The following is a 20281-nucleotide window of genomic DNA, read 5'->3' as shown; positions in this document are numbered from 1 at the left end:
TCGCGGAGTTCGCCCACATTGAAAAACTTGACCCAATTAAAATTCATTTGACCCATTTCCATTTTGGTGACCTATGTTTAACTAACCTAACCCGACCTAATTTTCTCGACTGTAAACAACTTTTTTTTTTTTCACTTCCTTTTTATTATTATTATTATTATTTTCAATACCATGGAACCCACTGTTAAACGGCAACGTATTGATACTCCAACAGACGAAATTCCCAATGGAGAAACAAAAGAACATTCATTTCAAGTATCAAGAGATCTTTACCTTGATACTATTGATCGCCATATGCTTGACTTTGACTTTGAAAAGGTTTGTTCAGTATCCATGTCCAATATCAACGTTTACGCTTGTCTTGTTTGTGGAAAATACTTTCAAGGTAAGAAAAAAAAATCAGAAGAATGAAAAATAAAATATAATGAATTTTTCTGTTATTTATTATTTTTAGGCCGTGGCAAGTCATCTCATGCTTATTTTCATAGTATGCACAAGGACCACCACGTTTTTCTTAACTTGCATACTTTAAAGGTAATATAAGGATTTCGAGTTTTAAAGTCTTGTACTTATATTCTTTTCTCATAGGTCTATATTCTTCCTGATGGGTATGAAGTAGACGATCCTTCACTGAATGATATCAAAGTAAGAACAAGAAAAAAAAAAAAAGAGGATTGACCTTCTAATATTCTCATTTCTATACTAGTATGTTTTGAATCCAACATTAACAAAACAACAAGTAGCTGAATTAGATCAAAACAATGCACCTTCATATGATTTGAATAATAAAAAGTACATCCCAGGTACATACTGAAGTTCAGATAGATATGTATATTTTATACTGATCACTTTTTTGATGCATCAATATAGGTTTTGTTGGATTGAACAATATCAAGGCTAATGATTATGTCAATGTGGTTATTCAAGCACTAGTCCATATTCCAAGTTTCCGAGATTATTTTATTCTACAAGATTTTGAAAATCAAGACAAATCTCAACTTGGTAAATGATCAACAAATGTGATAATAATTTCAATCGCTAATACCTATTTATATATACATATATATATATATATATATATATAGTCATTCGATTCAGTTCTTTGATACGAAAAATGTGGAATCCAAAAGCATACAAAGGTCAAGTTAGTCCTCATGAATTACTTCAAGAAATATCTAGTGCCAGTGGAAAACGATTCAAATTGACACAACAAAGCAATGCTATTGATTTTTTATCTTGGTTTTTGAATACATTACATCGTGATTTGGGTGGTACAAAAAAACGAAATAGCAGTAAGTGACATTACCAGTATATATATGCATATATAAGATAATGATGTGATTTTCTTTTTTAAAAAAATAAATGATAAGGTATTGTCTATCGGACATTCCAAGGTGAGGTACAAATGGAATCACAAAGTATTGGACCTGCAGATAGTGGAAGAGAAAGTGGACAAGCTTTGGTATTTGATGAAGATCGAAGTAAGTAGAATTGAAATCAAAAAATAAATAGTTTACTAATGATACTTCTTGTTTTTTTTTGGGGGGGTATTATTTGCTTAGCTATAAACAAAATATCATCACCTTTCTTATTTTTGGCATTGGATCTTCCTCCTGCACCATTATATCAAGATGAAGCTGAAGCAAATATTATTCCTCAAGTACCTTTGGCAACCATTCTCAACAAATACGACGGCAAGACGGTACAAGAAATTGCTGGACAAAAGAAACGATATCAAATTACAAGACTTCCAAAATATATTATTTTCAACATCAAACGATTCAATAAGAATAATTTTACTGATGAAAAGAATCCTACTATTGTAAATTTCCCTATTAAAAATGTCGATATGACTCATTGTAAGTAAAATTTTGATGAAACAAAAGTTTGAAGTAAGATTACTTACTAATTCTTTTTATTTAGTTGTTACATCTGAAGAAGCAGAAAGAGTTGGAACACATTATGATTTATTAGCTAATATTAGTCATGAAGGTCAACCAGGAATGGGAAAAGGTAGTTACAAGGTACATGTTAGACATCGTGGAACAGATCAATGGTATCAAATTCAAGATTTGATTGTGGAAGAAATCATGCCTCAAATGATCTTTTTATCAGAAAGTTATATCCAGGTAAATACATAATCAAATATGTATATATATATAGATAGATATGATGATCTTAATTTTTTTTTTTTTTTTTTTGCATAGATTTGGGAACGAAAACCAAAATCATCAACAACAACAACAATAGTATAGATAGATAACATTTAGAATACTAAATTACCATTTAGTTTTGAATAAAAGAATATTTTATTGAAACAATTTGAGATTGTACATATAATAAAACTATTTGAGTTGACTAGTAAGGTATTCATCGGATAAAGTTTCAGGTTCACGAATTTCAAAATCCTAAAAGGATACAGTAAGAAGTAAGTATATCAGTATTATGTATATTATATAAGGTACTTACTCTCATGACATCAATTTCCTTTTGAAGATCACCTTTTGCAGAAGTATATAACATATGTAATTCAGCCTTGGCAGTAGACGGTGACCAATAGATAAATAAGAGAGGATAATTCGTGCGTCCATCACTATGTTTTAACTATAAAACAATGTACATATATAGTTTTCTATTATTATCAACTAATATATTTATATATTATATATACTTACTTCATAACTAAGTATAATATACCTGGGCGTGTTTTCAGGTAACTCTATAAATAGTCTTTATTAATCAATGTTCTTATTTTATTCATTTATCATATTTTTTTTTTTACCTTCAACTAAGTCTTCTAAAGAGATGCTATCAAACACTTCTTCTTCTTCAATCTTTAAAGTTTTCTTGTCAATTTTCACTATTCAAGAGTCAAAGATTAATTAAAAATATAAAACCTTTTTCATTCACTTACATACAAAAGCGGCATTTTTACTACTAAACTTTTGAAAACGAAATTGTTTGAGTTTTTCAACCAAAGTAGGATCTATTTCACAAGTAGATGTAGTACCCTAAAAAAAAAAGAATAAAAAATATATATATAATTATACTTTAGTTTATATATATATATATATATATATAGAGAATACCATATTGTCACCAAAATAAGGGAAAAAGGTGAAAAAGATGAAAAAAAAACTAAAATTAAAAAAATCAAAGCGGGATATGAAAAAGGGATAATTTGACAACACCCCATTTGATTGAATATATATATATATATATAAACGATTTAATGAAACAGTATATAAAATAGTTTTGTTTTTTATTGTTAAGAAAATAAATCAATCATATTTAAAAAATCAACATGTTTTTTAATAGACAATCTAAAGAAAAAACGTGCCATTTTTAATAACAGTTTTTTTGCATGTGTGTGCGTGTGTGTAACACCTATCAAATTTTTCCCTCACAAAAAATATATAGTTTTTTTTTTGTAACTCCTTCTCCCCCCTTAATTTTTTTTTTCTCTTTTCTATTCTTTTCTTTTCTTTGTCAACGTATCTTTTTTCCTTTTCTCATCTTCTTTTTTTTTTTTATATATATCAAAAACCAACATTCTTTATTTTATACTAAATTGATGACTGATCGTCAAAACGGTATGGTACAATCATATGGGTATCCTTCCGTTTCAACAACTGGGAATGCTCAAGTAGTGTCAAGAGCTGTTGCTGCTGCTGCTGCCAATAATCATCATTCTAGTCGTAGTAAAGCTGGTAGAGGTTCAAAACGTTATTCTGTTTCTGCTTTTTATTCTATGGCTGCTGAACAAGATAATGAAGTAGAAGATGAATTAGCTCAAGGTAAAAAAATTATTTATTTATTTATTTATTGACAGCTTCTTTTTTTTTTACTTATATAGCTCAACGTCAACTAAGAGACTTGAAAACAAAAATTTCTGCTCAATCGAAAAAGAACTTTGTTTTAGAAAGAGATGTAAGATATTTAGATTCACGTATTGCTTTACTTATTCAAAATAGAATTGCTTTGGCTGAGGTAAATAAATATAACTATATATATATATATATATAATAACTTATCTCTTATTTTATCTTATATAGCAAACCGAAATGGCTTCTCACTTGGAAGAACATGGTGATGGTGATGACGATGTTTATCCTGACGATAGAAAACTTCAACAATATGGCAACCTTTTTTTTATTTTACAAAGTGAACCTCGTCATATTGCAACACTTTGTCGCTTAGTCAGTTTATCTGAAATTGATACTCTTTTACAAACTGTGATGTTTACTCTTTATGGGAATCAATATGAAAGTCGTGAAGAACATCTTTTACTTACCATGTTTCAGGTAATCATTATATATTATAAGATTTATTGAAGATTGATGATGATTTATATATATATATATATATATATATATAGAATGTGTTAGCTGCTCAATTTGAAACTTCAACTGAATTTGGATCACTTTTACGTGCAAATACACCCGTTTCTCGTATGATGACTACTTATACTCGACGTGGTCCTGGACAATCTTATTTGAAAGCTACTTTGGCCGAAAAAATCAAAAGTTTGGTGGAACACAAAGATCTTAATCTTGAAATTAATCCATTGAAGGTAAAAAAAAAAAAAAAAAAAAAAAAAAAAAAAAAAAAAAAAAATTCAATCCTCCCTGTCTCCTAATATATTTTACTCCTTACTATTATTCATATTATTTTTTTGTTAGGTTTATGAACAAATGGTTGCTCAAATTGAACAAGATTCTGGTTCCTTACCTGATGATATACCAAAAAGTGTGACTCCAGAAATTGCTGCAAGTAATCCTGATGTTCAAGCCATCATCCAACCCAGATTGAAAATGTTGATGGAAATAGCTGAAAGTTTTTTGATGACTATCATCTCTTCTGCAGATGAAGTTCCTTATGGTATTCGCTGGATCTGCAAACAAATTCGTTCCTTAACCAAACGAAAAAATCCTCAAGCATCTGAATTCTCTGTTTGTTCCATGATTGGTGGTTTCTTCTTTTTACGTTTTATCAATCCTGCTATCGTCACACCAAGAGCCTATATGTTACTTGATAATGCACCTGGAAAATACCCTAGACGAACTTTGACTTTGGTAATGAATGTTTATTACTTTTCTTTCCTTTTTTTTTAAAAAAAAAGTAATGATATATATCATATATATATTTAATTTTATTTTTATTTTTCTATGATTAGATTGCAAAAATGTTACAAAATCTAGCCAATCGTCCCTCTTATGCCAAGGAAGCTTATATGTTACCTACTAATCCATTTGTGGAAGAAAACAAAACAAGAATCAACAAATTTTTGAACGAATTATGTGAAGTTAGTGACTTTTATGAATCTTTGGAAATGGATCAATATATGGCTTTATCGAAAAAAGATATTGTTTTGAATATCTCTTTGAATGAAATTTTCAATACATTGACGTTAGTACAAAAGCATCTGGATACTATTGCTCCCAAAGACAAAGATCGTATTCGAATATTGATGACAGAAATGGGTTCTGCACCTGCTCAAGTGGCACGCAAAGAAAACAAAACAATTGATTTACCTCTATTCAGTCGATGGGAAATTCCAATTCAAGGTAATCAAAAAAAAAAAAATTATTCTAAGCTCGACACTCAACATTATTTTTATTATCAAAAGATTTGACTACAGCATTGATGTCTGAAAATAACATTACTCAAAATGATATTCTTTATATGGAAACCAAGGCCATCTATGTACAACTGATACGATCTCTACCTCATCTATCCAACAGTGGAGCATTAGGATTGGATTTGGAATATATTGCAGAAACAGCAGCTACCACCAAGGATGCTCAACTAGTACGAAAAGGAATCAAAGTCAAGGATATGTTACGCGAACTTGATGATATGGGTATCATTGATCATAGGGATAGATACAAATTATTGGTGGAAGAAATCACACAAGAATTGACACATTTGGGTAATCTAAAGGAAAAAGTGCTTTTGGAGCTGGCATCCCTGGAAAGCGTTTTCAAAACTATCTTGGATCATAATACTTATCTTCGGGGACAATTAGAAAGTTACAAAGCATACTTACAAAACGTGCGAATTCAAAGTAGTGGTGCTGAAAAACAAACCAAGAAATCTGTTGGTATTGGTGTTCAAGTAGGTGATAGTGGTAATGGTAGTGGAATCCATGGTATAAATGCTTCTGGAAGTGGTATTGGTACAAGTGGTTATGCAGGTCATACCAACAAGAAAAAAGGAACTGGTGTACAAGGTCCATTCAAGTTCTCTCATAGCCAATTGGAAAAAGATGGTGTTATTTCTCAAAGTACTGTTCCTGAAAGCAGGTATGATACGAAAACTTTTGATTACATTGAAATCTTGATATTTTTTTTTAAATAATTTACTTTTATATTTCTTAAAATTAGGCGTCCAAATATATATTTTGCTTTCACATCACCATTACCAGGTACATTTATCATTGCAATGCATTTCAAAGGTCGTGAAAAGGCAATATTGGAAATGGATCTCAAATTGGATGATTTATTGGAAAAGGTAAATGTCAAAAAGGAAAAAAAAATATGCAAGTAAAAAAAAAAAAATAACCTTGAATTCACTCTCTATAGCAACAAGACAATGTGGAACTATTGGATTTGGAATACGTAGGACTGAATGTTTCCAAGATTCTTCAACTATTGAACAAAACGTTTGTGACTAGGAACAAGTAAGTGATGATTACAGAAATCCAACATAAAAAAAAAAAAAGAAGAGATTCGTATTTTTTCTTTTCACTCCTTTTCTTAGTGGGCGAATTAAGAAATAGGGATCCTCACAACTCTTTTTTTTTTCTCTTTTTATTTTTTTTGAACATTGATCTATATCATTTTAGGGGCGGCATCTTTTCATAGGGTACCTCAAAGCTTCAAGTATCAACAATTATTGTTTTGTAGATAGACCACCTTATTTTTTTTATATATATATCTTCCTTATTGGGCGTGTGTTTATTACTTGATTATTATACTTTATATCACCTTTAGTTTAGCATTCTTCTTTTTGTCTTTTTACTTCTTCACTTTATAATATTTTACATTAATCTATCTCATTATTATTTTTATTATTCTTATTATTAGTATTGCCTTTCTTTATTTATTTTTATTTTTATTTTTTTTTTTTTTTTTGGTGATAATAAATTGATATCATAGGTTTCTTTGATAAACGTTATTTGAAAAGACCATCGAAGAAAAAAAGAAATCACCGCTTATGATTTCCTTCCTTTTTTTTTTTTTTTTTTTTTTTTGTGGACGTTGTCTAGAATACTTCAGCTGGTAAAGAAATAGGAATAGTGGAAAAAGTAATAGGCCAAAATACACTTTACCATGCAAAAGACGCAGTGGATCTCATAGAAAGATATTTCAAAATACGAGAACAGGGGAACACACTTCGAAACTTTTACAAGCTGGATACAAAAAAGATGGGTTATCCTGGCACAAAACAAGTGTACTCACGAAAATGATTATGAACGAACGATAAGAATATATGATACGTGCAATAGGAAATGCAGGAACTGGAGTCGGTTCACCAATCAAAGGCGATATGGTGGTAAGTGGCACCGAAGATTATGCAGACAGGAACGGTATTATGCTTGTGATCAGTGAACATTGTACCTCTATGATGTGCTCCTTTTTGCCGTGTGATGCACCCAAGAAAGATCAAGAACTGGAAAACTGTAATGAATAATGGTATCTCTTGTTGCGTCAATTTGAAACTGTGAATCATATCGACTATATCGTGATGCCTTATCATCTACCTGCATCGCTTTACGCTGTTATGGCCAAGTTACTGGACAATATTTGTTACGATTTGTGTTTCTTTTTACATTTTACGAACAAAACCCATGCGATGTGGTGTTGAGGTGGCGATCATCATTCTGTGGTAAAAACAGTTTCGATGTAATTTTTTTTTTTTTTTTTTTTGGATAGATACTGATTATTACTATTACTATTTTATTTTATATGACCTCCTTTCCTCTCTTGGCTTTGGCTTGGATTATATATTTCTTTATATATATATATATATATATATTGGTAATGATGCACAATATTTGTGATGATATACAGTGTTTTCAAGGTTTTTTGTCGGGTCACAAGAAAATGCTTTTCGTGATGTTATCAAATAAAATATCGTACTTTCCCAAAATGAATGGCGCATTACCACTTTTTCAGATATCGCTCCAGAGATGGCGGTAGAGTACATTAAAAACACACAACACATTGATGATAACTTGTTTATTAATAATAAAAGACACAAAAGAAAAATAACATAAGCTTTTCATATTTTTAGCAGCTTTGGGTGTTGTCCATTCTTTTTTAGGTATCAATTGATTGATGATTCATAATTGATGATTCATGATTGATGATATGTGATAACGGATGATTGTATATTGGATGATTACAGGATGGATGATGGATGACTGTATGATGGATGATATGTGATAATGGATGATTATACGTTGGATGATTGTATGATTGTATGATGGATGATGAAACATTGTCGTCAATCACTGTACAAATTTCTGATAAAATACAAAATACTTCATTCTAGTTACCTTCTGACAGAACAACATTTTCTTTTTCTTTTCTTTTTTTCTTTGAAAAATGTCAAAACACTCTTTTATCAGCCAACATGATAAATCAATATAATAATGATGATTCATCACATCAATGGAAATTAAAAAATGGCAATAATAAGTATCCTGTGCACAATCATACTATCATTTAAAATAGAACACTAAAAAAAAAAAAAAAAAAAAAATCTAGTCATTAAACTAAAACACGGCAAAAACAAGTCAGTACCATGTATCACTTAGTACATAAATATTGTAATAATAGAATTTAATGTAGAACATCTATGTAATTAACTTTATTATAAAGAGAGAAATGTTGCTAATACTAAAAAAAAAGAAAAAAAATGATGAAGTAGATACTAAAAATGATGAAGTAGATACTAAAAAAGACAATGATAAATTAAATACAATAGAAAGAGAGAAATGTTGCTAATACTAAAAAAAAAAAAAATGATGAAGTAGATACTAAAAATAATAAAGTAGATACTAAAAAAGACAAATGATAAATTAAATACAATAGAAAGAAAGAAATGTTGTTAATACTAAAAAAAAAAACGATGATGAATTAGATACGATATAAAGATAGAAATGTTGCTAATATTTAAAAAAAGATGATAAAACTCGCTTACATCTTGTCTCATCATTTTATCAACTAAAATTAGTTCATAATTGCACGAGTGATTCATTTTCTTATAAAAGGATCCCTTTGATTTAACTTTTTTTTTTATTTCTTTACATTATATTCATCTTTTTGGCCTGCCTGCTTACTTTTTGATCTGCCTTCTTTTTTTTGCCTATCTTTTTCCTTACAAGCATCCTTTAATAACTCAACCACCTCTGTCTGTCTCTCAATTGATCTACTTCTTTTTTGTTTTTGGGCTTGACCGTGGTCGCTAATGCGCATTTGCGTGGTTACGGTCAGCCTTTTTTTTTTTTATTCAACAAATTCCGGGATGGTTATCGCCATCCTACTTTCGCTACGGCGATCTCGTTACACTTAAATGGTAAGCTAGTGAAATATTTTTATCTGGATAAGTATTACTCATTTTTTATTTTTTTTATATATGTTAACTTGGTGAACTCAATTGGTGGATTTCCTTTTTTTTTTTTTTTTTTTTTTTTGATTACTCTTTTTTTTCATGATATCTATTTTCTTATATTCTCTATTTGATTATGCGACAATTATATTTTTCTTCTTCTGTCATTTATTTTCTATCCTTACGATATTTTATTTCCTATTTTTGCGCCATCTTATTCTTTGAATTCCGTCATTTATTATTGAATAAAGTGTATTAACTCTTCTTTTATACTTCATTTGGTTGCGACAATTCTATTAATTCTGGTACAACATTTTATTATACTTTCATTCTGTCATCATTTTCTCCAACCTCACAAACATTCTATTTCAATATTGGTGGTATGACTTATTTTTTAAATGACATCTTAACAGCGAAAATAGTGTATAACAAATATAACAAACTAATTTTTTTTTTCTTCAATTGACAAGATTGGATGATTCTTTTGATTTTAATGAAGCAAATTATTTAGAATTAAGTTATTGATTGTTGCATATGGAATAAATGATAATTGTCATACAGGCTTATACGATTGATTTAGTTAAAAATGTAAAAGGGCCACATTGCACGTGCCATATTCAGCATTTGTTCTTGTACTACACTCTATTTTACAAGCAAAAGAAAAAAAGAAAGTTAGGTTCGAGCTGGCTTTCCTTAAAAAAAAAAAAAAAACCACTTCCCACCTTTTTTTTTTTTTTTTTTTTTTTGTTCTCTCTCTCTCCCCAGTTTATCTCTCTCTCTCTTTCTCTCTTTCTCTCCCTCTTTTTTTTTTTTTTATTTTATATATTATCTTTTGTACTTTTGATATACATATATATACATATAGCTACATATTGATAAGTATTAGTTGATCTATTGCATTGATTTTATGTCTCAAGCTATACAACCATCACCACCAGTGAATAATGCCACTACTATCAACCATTCTCAAGTAGCTCCTCAAGGTCTTACTGTCTCAAGTAAGTTAATCCCTTTTCTTATTAGGGAGTAGTACTTAAGGATAGAATAAGAAAGAGAGGGACAGGGTTAAAGAAGATAGGAAAACTAGACTCATTGACTTTATTTAGATGAATCTTTTTTTTTTCTTCTTTTTATATATATATATATATATATTTTTCTTTCTCTCTTATTATTTGATATATTCCAAACTCATAATCCTTTCTTTTTTTTTTTTTATAATATATACATAGATCAACAAGAATATCCTGACCCACAAAAGCAAAAAGTGAATACAAGTAGGTCATCTCACGATATGGTCAACCCTACTTCTCGTCACCCAGCTTATGGTGCGAAACATGGATTCTTGTCTTTATTATTTTGCTGTGCTAGTGATACGTCAGCTTGGATGGATCCTAATATCTCTAAATCAAGTTCACCATCAACAACAACTTCGAAAACGACACAACAACAACAACAACAGGATACGGTTAGATCAAAACGAAAAAAGAAACATTGGTTTAGTCGATGGTATCATCCGAAACAAACTGGATCTCAACACGATCAACTATCACAATCTCAACAAAGAAGAACATCTACATTGAACAACAATAACGATCGTATTGACACCAACAACATTCCATCTACAACCATTACTATTCCACAGGATAAAATAAACAATACTTCTACAACGACAAATCCATTACTACCAACGCCTGTGACTGATACACAGTCTGGCCAACTATATCCCATAGAAATGACCGAGGTAATGATGAATGGAAAAACAAGGTGTAATTTCGTTTAATTCTTTTTTTTTATTTATTTATTTATTTATTTCTCATGATGGATGTTAGACTGGACCAGTTTCATGGTTATTACCACCAATATCTTCTGATCAAACTGGAAGGAAATGTTTGGTATTGGATCTCGATGAAACTTTAGTTCATAGTTCATTCAAGGTAATTAGAAAAAAAAAGAATAATTTATGATTTTTTTTAACAATTTCTTTTTTTTTTATTTTAGATTATTCCCAATCCTGATTTTGTTGTACCTGTAGAAATAGATCAACAAGTACACAATGTATATGTTCTTAAACGACCTGGTGTGGACGAATTTATGCGAAAAATGGGTGAAAAGTATGAAATTGTTGTCTTTACAGCAAGTTTATCAAAGGTAATTCTATATTTATTTAAAACGAATGTTGGATTAATATATATATATATATATATGTAGTATGCGGATCCTGTATTAGATATATTGGATAAGCATCGGGTGGTGAAACATCGCTTATTCAGGGAATCTTGTTTTAATCATAAAGGCAGTTATGTCAAGGTAAAAAACATATAAAAGAATAAAAAAAGATGGATTGTTTTTTTAAACATATTATTTATATATTAAATTAGGATCTTTCACAACTTGGTCGTGATTTGGCTACTACCTTGATTTTGGACAATTCTCCAACAAGTTATCTTTTCCATACATCCAATGCTGTACCTGTATCAACTTGGTTTAATGATCCTCATGATACCGAATTGACTGATCTTGTAGAATTTTTATATGATTTAGCATTTGTTGATGATGTTACCCTTGTTTTAGATAGTGCTATTGAACCCTCTTCCAATGTGGCTATGAAATGAACTTCTTTTACTCGATACCTCTCCTTATTTTTATTTTTTATTTTTTTTCACTCCTTCTCTCACTCTCTTTTTTTTTATATATTCCATTTTACCTTATTATTATTATTATTACTATTATTCTATTTTGATCTCTTTGTTGTTTTTTTATATTTGCTTGTCATTCCTTCTCCTTTAATATTTTTATTATTTTGTCTCCCCCTTTTTTTTTTTTTCTTTTATATTCATTTTGGTCTCTCGTTATTTCTTATATCGTTTTCACTGCACTATTTGAAAAACGAAAAATAAAGTTTTTTTTCCCTTTTGGGTTCTTTCACATGAATGCTAGCTGTGATTCAAACTCGGTGTATTGGATAGGTTTTTTACCATTCATGGGTATAAACGCGTCTTTGCTTTTTTTTCATATTCTCTGTTTGAAATAAAAAAAATTACACCACTTTTTTGTTTTATTTTATATCTTTCTTTTATTTCTTTATTAATATTATATGATGACATCTCGAAAATATGATCTCGGTAAGAACAATACTTTTTTATCTCTACTATTTATCGTTTAACCTTTATTTTAAAAAAAAAAAGTTGTTTATGGAGCCACTGGATTCACTGGTGAATTGACTTGTGAATATATCATTGAACAAAAATACAAGGCAAGTAATATTAATATTAATAATAATATAATTATATATATCAACTTTATTTATTTATTTATTAGGATTTGAAATGGGCTATAGCTGGTCGTAGTTTGGCCAAGTTGGAAAAAACAAAACAAAACCTGATAAAGTTGGATGAATCTATCAAGGTATATACATGTTTTAACTGTTAAGAATAAAATATATATATATATATATATTAACTTTTTTTTTTATTATTATTTCTGTTATTAGGATATTGATCTTATTATTGCTGATGCATCTAATCCTGAATCTTTGGATGCTTTTCTTGCTCAAACTAAAGTAGTCCTTAGTACTGTGGGTAATACATTTTATTATCATTATTATATGAAGAAATAGGTTCTGATTATAAATTCTTTTTTTTTTTTGTTGATAGGGCCATTTATCAAGTATGGTACTCCTTTGGTAGAAGCTTGTTTACGACAAAAAACACATTATGTTGATATTACTGGTGAATACAATTGGATAAAATCTGTGATTGAAAAGTATCATGAAAAAGCTCAACAAGAAAATATACTTATCATACCTGCATGTGGATTTGATTCTGTTCCAAGTGATCTTGGTACTTTTATGTAAGTCAATTATAAAAGGAGATAATAATTATGTCACTCATATATATATATATATAGGGTTGTAGATTATCTTGCTCGTCAACATCAATTACATACTGCTGAAGTTAAAACATCATTGGTTAAAGTCAAAGGTCGTCCTTCTGGTGGAACTATTCAAACATTGATTGAATCTCTTAGTGATAAATCTTTATCATCTACTGAAAACTTGGATCCTTATCTTTTATCTCCTCACAAAGGACAAGATAAACCTTATATTCCTTGGATGTATAAAGATTATGATTTTGGTGGAAAATGGCAAGCTTTCTTCATCATGTCAGTCATCAATGAAAAAATTGTACGTAGATCATGGTCTCTTTATACTGATCGTCCTGGTCAATCTTATGGAAAATTATTCAAATATCGTGAAAGGTATTAAAAAAAGAGTTGGATGTTATGATTTTACTAATATTTTTTTTTCTTATATAGTATGACACTTCCTTTCCTTCCAGCATTCCTACTGACATCTGTCCTATTAACAATGATGCCTATTGCCACTATTTTACTCAAATTTGCTCCATTCCGTCGTTTTGCACAAAACATCCTTCCTGCAGGTGGTACTGGTCCAAATCGTGAAGAAAGAGCCAAAGGACATTTTCAATTCGAATTGATTGGTACAGGTGAAACTGAACCTTATGATCCTCCAGTTCGCGTCCGAGGTGTGGTGAAAGGTAAATATATAGAAAAGAAAAAAGAAAGATGGAAATTAACTTGTTTATATTTAAAAAAAAAAAAAAAAAAAGGTTTCTCTGATCCTGGTTATGGAGACACTTGTCGTATGGTGGCCGAATCTGCGTTAAGTATTGTTTATAGTTTGGATTCTTTACCTGGAAAACAAGGAGGTGTTCTTACTCCAGCTACTGGTCTAGGAAAAGTATTGATCGACCGATTGACTACAAATGGAGGTATGGTGTTTGAAGTGAACGATATTCCTACTTAATTATTTAGCTTTGTCGGCATATCAAATAAATCCTTTATACTTTTTTTTTTTGTATCTTTTCTTTTTTTTTTTTTTTTTTTTTTTGGTCTCTCTCTGTTTTTTTTTTTTTTTTTTTTTTTTTTTTTTTTTGTGTGTGTCTTGATACCATATTATGGATTGCCAGCAGGATTGGCAAACATTGTTTGGCTCTGATGATGAAGACTACGATATGGACACAACAACAACAGCAACAACATTAACAAGATCAAAGGAATTTGTAGATATTCAAGTGGAAACAATTGAACAGATCCCAGGATTACGTTTATGGCGCAATGCTCTTGATCATACACAACAAATAGCACTCATTCAAGCAATCACTGATCACAACATTTTTGGACAAGGTAACCAAGCCATGCGATTTGGACAACTTGGACCTGAACTTGAAAATCTTGCCACTTGGATTTATGACCACCATCTTTTACCATCCCATTTATCCCATCGTGTACCACTGTTTGACCAAGCTATTTACAATTTTTATAACAAAGGTAAATAACAAAAAAAAAAGAAAAAAAAATTAGCGAACTATTTTCTAATGTGAATAGTTTTTAAATACAAATAGGAGAAGGGATTATCAGTCATGTGGATTTGGCCAAGTAAAGTTTTTCGTGTTTTTCTTTTGATGAAACTTGTATTGACTTGTTTTTTTTTTTAGATTTGATGATGGAATTGTTATTCTATCTCTTCTTTCAAGTTGTTGTATGACGATGAAACCTACTACTAATCCACAACAAGCCATACATCAAGGATATTTGCAACAACAGGAACAAGAACTCGATGAAAGGTCCATAGACATCATATTACGACCTGGTGATGTATTGATGTTGAGTGGTCCGTCTAGATATCTCTGGGAACATGGTATTGCTGAAAGGGATATCGATTTGGTAGGTGAAGAAATAATAGTTCGTGGAACAAGGATTAGTGTGACACTTAGGAAGCTTCTACCAATAGATTCATAGTTTATTTTATTTATTTTTTTATGCATGTTTATTAGAAATAAAAAAACGTGATGATTCCTTATATTCTACTTTCGGCCTTCTGATTCCGGTAACCCGATGACAAAAAAAAAAAAAAAAACTAGCTCCATATTACTGTTAGTTTGTTATTCTACTTGGTATTGAGGTAAGACAATAATTAATAATAATAATAATAATAATAATAATTGATTATAAGGATAATAAGGATGATGACGATTGACTCTTTTTCTTTCCTCTTTTGAAACAATAATCTGATTGCTCCTCTGTTGTTTACGGTTTAGGCGGCGGTTGAATGCTACAGGTTTACAGATCTATTTTCTAATGGTGGATTGGCGTCATGTAAGGTTTGTTCCTCTTTTTCCTTTTTCTATGTTTTTACCTATTTGCATTTTATTCATTTTTTTTTTCTTTTTTTTTTTTTCTTCTTTTTCTTTTTTTTTTTTCTCAAGAAATAGTGTGATCTTATGAATAACTCTCAAGATTTGGCACGACGTCCTCGAAATGCGGCACCTATCCCACTACCCATTAATTCTCAACAACGTTCTTTGATCTCCCATTCTCCATTGTCTTCCTATTATAGTGATGCCAACTATTCCTTTGGTGGTACAATAAATAATCGACAACCTTCAGAAATGCGCCCAATGTCACCTTCTGGTTATAGTGAAATTGAAGTGGTATTAGATGATGGTACTTTACAACGAAGGACAGTTTCTTTATCAACTACTTTTGATTCAAGATATCATGATTTCGGTGATCCTCCTCCTGAACAACATGGCAAGCATCATTATCAATCATATCATCCGCATTTAGATATGGATGATGTACAACCTTCTCGAGTTGGTATGGCTGAAAGGTATTATAGGAAAAAAAAATAAACAATGGCTAATATATGTTTTGAAACATGCAAATTATTTAACCAAACCCTATTTTTTTTTTTTTTGTGGGAGATAATGATAGTAAACAACCATTACTCAATGGACAACGTCACAAGACCAACTATCAAACTATACAACAACCTATTCAACAATCAATATTAGAAGATCATCAAAATGATGATGAACTTTACGACAGTGATTCTGATGATATATTTGCATCTGATAATGATAATCCTTCTTTAACTCTTCAACAACAACGATATAACAAGAAATATAACGGAATTTACAATGATGAAACATTTTTTTGGAAAACCAGAGTATCATCTTTTTTGAATCATTTGGGGAAATGGATGACACTGACGCCACAACAACATGCTGTGCTCAAATGTAGCTTTGCCTATTTTGTTGGATCTCTATTTACTTTTGTTCCTACACTGAATGAATTTATTGGAAACAATCGTGTATCAAGTCATCTAGTGGCTACTGCGACAGTCTTTTTTAATCCTGCAAAAACTCTGGGTGGAATGGTAGAAGCCACTGCTTATGGTTGGGGTTATACTCTATTTGCTCTCTCTGTGTGTCTTGGATCAATGGTTACGACGGATTATTTTATCGATGAAAAACTTATGCTTGTTGCTCATCTATTATCTCTCTTGTTTTGGTTGGCTGGTGCTACTTTTATTGTCTCTTTCTTGAAAGCACATTGGAACAAACCTCCTGTTGCAACTGGTAAAAAAAAAAAAAAAAAAAAAAAAAAAAAAAAAAAAAAAAAAAAAAAAAAAAAAAAAAAAAAAAAAAAAAAAAAAAACTTATTTGATCATTTTGATGTGAGAAAAAAACAACTTTTTTTTTTTTGTTTATCGATCTGTTTATTTATTTGTATTATTTGTTTGTTTATTTTTAGCTTCAAGTCTATGCTTTATCATTATCTTTATTGTTGTAGTCAGGGAAGGTTCGGCAAATCGTGGGGATTTTGATACGACACGAATCCAACAAATCACCTCTGCTGTAGCGACGGGCACTTTGGTCACTATCACTTCCTGTATTGTATTTTGGCCAACATCGGCTACGAAAAAACTTCAGTAAGTTGCAATATATATATACATGGATAATGACGTTTCACTGACATTTATATAATTATGAAAATAGAAACGATCTAGAAACAACACTCAATTCCTATAAAGTACTTTTGAAATTGTTGACAAAAACATTCTTATTGGACGACGATCTTCCTGAGTTCAAGGCCAATCGTATATTGCAAACTGCTATTGAATCTCACCGTGCTAGTTTTACCTCATTACAAAAATCACTTAAGGAAGCAAAATTGGAACGGTTATGGAACAGACAAATTCGTGGATGTACCGATGAATATGATCAAATTGTCAAAAGCATGCAAAGACTCTCTCAACATGTAGGTGGACTACGTAGCAGTTGTGGTATCCAATTTGATTACATCAATAGTAAAGACCAACAAGGATCTACCCTTCGATCTACTGGAAACGAACCTATCTCGGATGACACAGCCACTGATAAAATTCTTTCGCCTATGATGACAAGTGATACATGGAGTATTAGACCAGGATATAGGCGACGACAATTGGAAACAGAAATGAAACGACAAAAATCAGCTCTTGCAGCCTCGTATATGACAGCACCATTCAATTTTGATAAGGAATCCTTTATCAGTAGCCACCCTGGAAGTCCAGTCACCACTGATAACGCGGAATTCACTACAGAGCTATTACAGTCGGAAACTGGATCACCATTGATGAATGATCAAGCAACAAATATGGATCAAGCAACCAAGAATGAAAAAACAACGGAAGGATCACTTATCAATTATATTCAAACTATTCGACAACCATTGAAATCTCTGGCCTATACTTGCAAACGAACTATCTTCCATTTACAGTTTCGATTCTCCACCCAATCTTCATATACCTCTCGCATGAAAAATATGACTCCTGAATTTTACGTCCTTAAAGCCAATCTTATCAAAGCCATCGATTTGTTTGAAATTTCTCAACGACATGCTATTCAACGACTACAACAACAACATCATCATCAACAAAGAACAGGGAAAACAAATATACATCACGATGTCCAACTTTTAGCAAGTCCTGAAGAAGATATCTTTTTGGTTTATTTTTTCGTCTTCAACATGATTGAATTTGCTCAAGAACTTATTACATTGGTGGATGCTGTGGATCGACTCTGTTATGCCCGTAATTATAATTCCTCTTGGTGGCAATGTTGTTCGAGATGGTTTTCTTCACTGAAAAGTAAGATCAAAAAAAAAAAAAAAAAAAAGGTTAACCCATGTAACTTATTTCTTTTTATTAGAATCACCTTCAACAGACAATAATAGACTGAACAAAAAATCCTCCTTCCAAGGTTTTATTCCTAATGAAAGAAATAGGGTCAACACTCTTCATACACCACTTCCTACTACTCGTTGGAGAAGATTCTTTATTCGGATTTGGGTTCTCTTTTCTCTCTTTAAACTTCAAAAGATACGATATGCTATCAAGTCTACTATAGCTGCTATTTTATTGGCCACTCCTGCATTTGTATCATCTACTTCTAATATATTTCGTCAATGGCGTATGGAATGGGCTTTGATCACGGTAAATTTGATTTTTAAAAAAAAAATATTGATTTTATCTAATCGTTTTTTTTTTTTTTAATAAAAAAAAGCTCATGGTAGTGATGACTCCAACTGTCGGTGGAACAAATCTGGTAGCAGTCTATCGTATTTTTTCAACAATGCTTGGGTGCTTCTCTGCAATGTTTTTTTATATGATATTTCCAGCTAATATGTATGCACTTGCGATTCTGACATGGCTTTTCTCGATTCCAAATTTTTGGTTGATTCTTCATCACAAACATGGCAAGTTTGGACAATTTACGTTATTGGCCTACAATCTAGTGATGCTTAACAAGTACAACGATCGAGAAACAAACAATGTAGAAGTATGGTTATTGGCTATTCAACGATGTGTGGCTATTCTGGTCGGTGTCATAGTTGGTTTAATTGCTACTGCGTATGTGTGGCCTTATGAAGCACGGGTGGAATTACGCAAAGGATTATCTGATTTCTTATTACGTCTATCTTGGCTTTATCAAAAACTGGTATCTCTCTATTCATCATCATCATCATCATCATCGTTGGCATATCAGCATACCAATGTAGTAGATAATAATGATCACAAAGGCGATGAGTCATTTGAAAAATCCAGACTTGCTTATGGATTTATGGAATTAGAACTTGGACTGCAACGTACGTTGATTGATTTACAAGCACTTTTGGTTCAAACTCCTAACGAACCTCGATTGAAAGGAGCGTTTCCTGTGGCAACGTATCGTGATATTCTATCGTCATGTCAAAATATTGTGGACAAATTCATGTCGATTCGAACAGTCAAATTGAAAGAAGTATGGATGGTAGATGTTCAGCGCACGTTTGTCAATCCAGCCAGTGGTGAAAATCGTGAAATGGTGGGCAATGTCTTGTTGTACTTTTATTTACTTGCATCAGCACTTCGACTCAAAACACCTCTACCACCTTATCTTCCTCCCGCACGTATGGCTTGGCAAGTCTTGATTCAACGATTACGTAGAGATACATCTTCCTTTGACTCTATGATGACTATTGGAAACAATCAAAAGGAGAAAGATCAAGCATATATGATTTATTTTGCTTATGTCATTATGATGGAAGATATCATTCGTGAACTGGACAAGGTAATGAATCCATTTAAATATGTATAATTATTCCCTAACCTTTTTTTTTTTTTTTTAATATTTATATTTGATTTTGGGGCAAGTAGCTTGGTGAAAATATGTCCCTTTTATTTGGCACGCTGGTACCTGAAGAACAATGGAATTGCTTGTTTGAAGATGGATCATCTTTGGAGCAAGGCTTACCACGAAAAAATGGATTATCTATC

The 20281-nt window shown here is 30.9% G+C and overlaps 7 protein-coding genes across 7 annotated transcripts; 6 read left to right on the top strand and 1 right to left on the bottom strand.

Moving 5' to 3' along the window:
* Positions 1 to 171: 171 nt before the first annotated feature.
* On the top strand, positions 172 to 1867 carry BX664DRAFT_256840 (uncharacterized protein; the record flags this gene model as incomplete). The annotated part of the gene is made up of 8 exons (XM_051540476.1): positions 172 to 385; positions 455 to 534; positions 589 to 645; positions 707 to 803; positions 871 to 1002; positions 1086 to 1292; positions 1371 to 1481; positions 1563 to 1867. 8 exons carry the CDS (start codon positions 172 to 174, stop codon positions 1865 to 1867), a joined length of 1203 nt encoding a protein of 400 aa, XP_051402862.1.
* Positions 1868 to 2285: 418 nt separating this feature from the next.
* On the bottom strand, positions 2286 to 3249 carry BX664DRAFT_324461 (uncharacterized protein). Its single transcript, XM_051543850.1, has 6 exons — positions 3090 to 3249; positions 2915 to 3011; positions 2783 to 2860; positions 2676 to 2719; positions 2470 to 2604; positions 2286 to 2408 (listed from the first exon to the last, which is right to left on the bottom strand). Exons 1-6 carry the CDS (start codon positions 3090 to 3092, stop codon positions 2346 to 2348), a joined length of 420 nt encoding a protein of 139 aa, XP_051402861.1. The 5' UTR covers positions 3093 to 3249; the 3' UTR covers positions 2286 to 2345.
* A 325-nt stretch (positions 3250 to 3574) lies between these two features.
* On the top strand, positions 3575 to 7127 carry BX664DRAFT_370321 (Rho GTPase activation protein; the record flags this gene model as incomplete). Its single annotated transcript, XM_051548636.1, has 9 exons — positions 3575 to 3797; positions 3857 to 3990; positions 4056 to 4304; positions 4379 to 4573; positions 4683 to 5075; positions 5177 to 5567; positions 5630 to 6305; positions 6387 to 6513; positions 6585 to 7127. The coding sequence occupies 9 exons, from the start codon at positions 3575 to 3577 to the stop codon at positions 6684 to 6686; spliced, it is 2490 nt and encodes an 829-aa protein (XP_051402860.1). The 3' UTR covers positions 6687 to 7127.
* A 3398-nt stretch (positions 7128 to 10525) lies between these two features.
* On the top strand, positions 10526 to 12230 carry BX664DRAFT_363951 (NLI interacting factor; the record flags this gene model as incomplete). Its single annotated transcript, XM_051548398.1, has 5 exons — positions 10526 to 10555; positions 11448 to 11552; positions 11617 to 11766; positions 11827 to 11925; positions 11997 to 12230. The coding sequence occupies 5 exons, from the start codon at positions 10526 to 10528 to the stop codon at positions 12228 to 12230; spliced, it is 618 nt and encodes a 205-aa protein (XP_051402859.1).
* A 404-nt stretch (positions 12231 to 12634) lies between these two features.
* Positions 12635 to 14521, top strand: BX664DRAFT_324444 (saccharopine dehydrogenase). The gene is made up of 8 exons (XM_051543849.1): positions 12635 to 12740; positions 12804 to 12871; positions 12937 to 13023; positions 13109 to 13196; positions 13272 to 13467; positions 13525 to 13875; positions 13933 to 14174; positions 14247 to 14521. The coding sequence occupies exons 1-8, from the start codon at positions 12713 to 12715 to the stop codon at positions 14441 to 14443; spliced, it is 1257 nt and encodes a 418-aa protein (XP_051402858.1). The 5' UTR covers positions 12635 to 12712; the 3' UTR covers positions 14444 to 14521.
* A 29-nt stretch (positions 14522 to 14550) lies between these two features.
* On the top strand, positions 14551 to 15583 carry BX664DRAFT_324442 (uncharacterized protein). Its single transcript, XM_051543848.1, has 3 exons — positions 14551 to 14967; positions 15042 to 15075; positions 15135 to 15583. The coding sequence occupies exons 1-3, from the start codon at positions 14595 to 14597 to the stop codon at positions 15436 to 15438; spliced, it is 711 nt and encodes a 236-aa protein (XP_051402857.1). The 5' UTR covers positions 14551 to 14594; the 3' UTR covers positions 15439 to 15583.
* A 514-nt stretch (positions 15584 to 16097) lies between these two features.
* On the top strand, positions 16098 to 20102 carry BX664DRAFT_259299 (Fusaric acid resistance protein-like-domain-containing protein; the record flags this gene model as incomplete). The annotated part of the gene is made up of 7 exons (XM_051540581.1): positions 16098 to 16309; positions 16528 to 17060; positions 17236 to 17413; positions 17481 to 18031; positions 18131 to 18652; positions 18726 to 18958; positions 19029 to 20102. The coding sequence occupies 7 exons, from the start codon at positions 16098 to 16100 to the stop codon at positions 20100 to 20102; spliced, it is 3303 nt and encodes a 1100-aa protein (XP_051402856.1).
* Between the last annotated feature and the right edge of the window lie 179 nt (positions 20103 to 20281).

This window comes from Halteromyces radiatus (genome assembly GCF_025201355.1).
Source record: "Halteromyces radiatus strain CBS 162.75 chromosome Unknown BX664scaffold_2, whole genome shotgun sequence".
Lineage (NCBI taxonomy): Eukaryota > Fungi > Mucoromycota > Mucoromycetes > Mucorales > Cunninghamellaceae > Halteromyces > Halteromyces radiatus.
Note: the sequence above shows the minus strand (reverse complement) of the source record. Positions and strands in the feature narration are given on the sequence as shown.

Bases quoted from the DNA above. Each gene is read 5' to 3' on its own strand.
- BX664DRAFT_324444 (XM_051543849.1), top strand. From the start codon at position 12,713: ATGATGACATCTCGAAAATATGATCTCG. The intron at 13,024-13,108 runs GTATATACATGT...TTCTGTTATTAG, and splicing joins AGTTGGATGAATCTATCAAG to GATATTGATCTTATTATTGC. The intron at 14,175-14,246 runs GTAAATATATAG...AAAAAAAAAAAG, and splicing joins CGTCCGAGGTGTGGTGAAAG to GTTTCTCTGATCCTGGTTAT.
- BX664DRAFT_324442 (XM_051543848.1), top strand. From the start codon at position 14,595: ATGGATTGCCAGCAGGATTGGCAAACATTGTTTGGCTCTGATGATGAA. The intron at 14,968-15,041 runs GTAAATAACAAA...AAATACAAATAG, and splicing joins TTACAATTTTTATAACAAAG to GAGAAGGGATTATCAGTCAT. The intron at 15,076-15,134 runs GTAAAGTTTTTC...TTTTTTTTTTAG, and splicing joins AGTCATGTGGATTTGGCCAA to ATTTGATGATGGAATTGTTA.
- BX664DRAFT_324461 (XM_051543850.1), bottom strand. The intron at 2,861-2,914 runs GTAAGTGAATGA...ACTCTTGAATAG, and splicing joins TAAAAATGCCGCTTTTGTAT to TGAAAATTGACAAGAAAACT. The intron at 2,720-2,782 runs GTAAAAAAAAAA...GACTATTTATAG, and splicing joins TTTAGAAGACTTAGTTGAAG to AGTTACCTGAAAACACGCCC.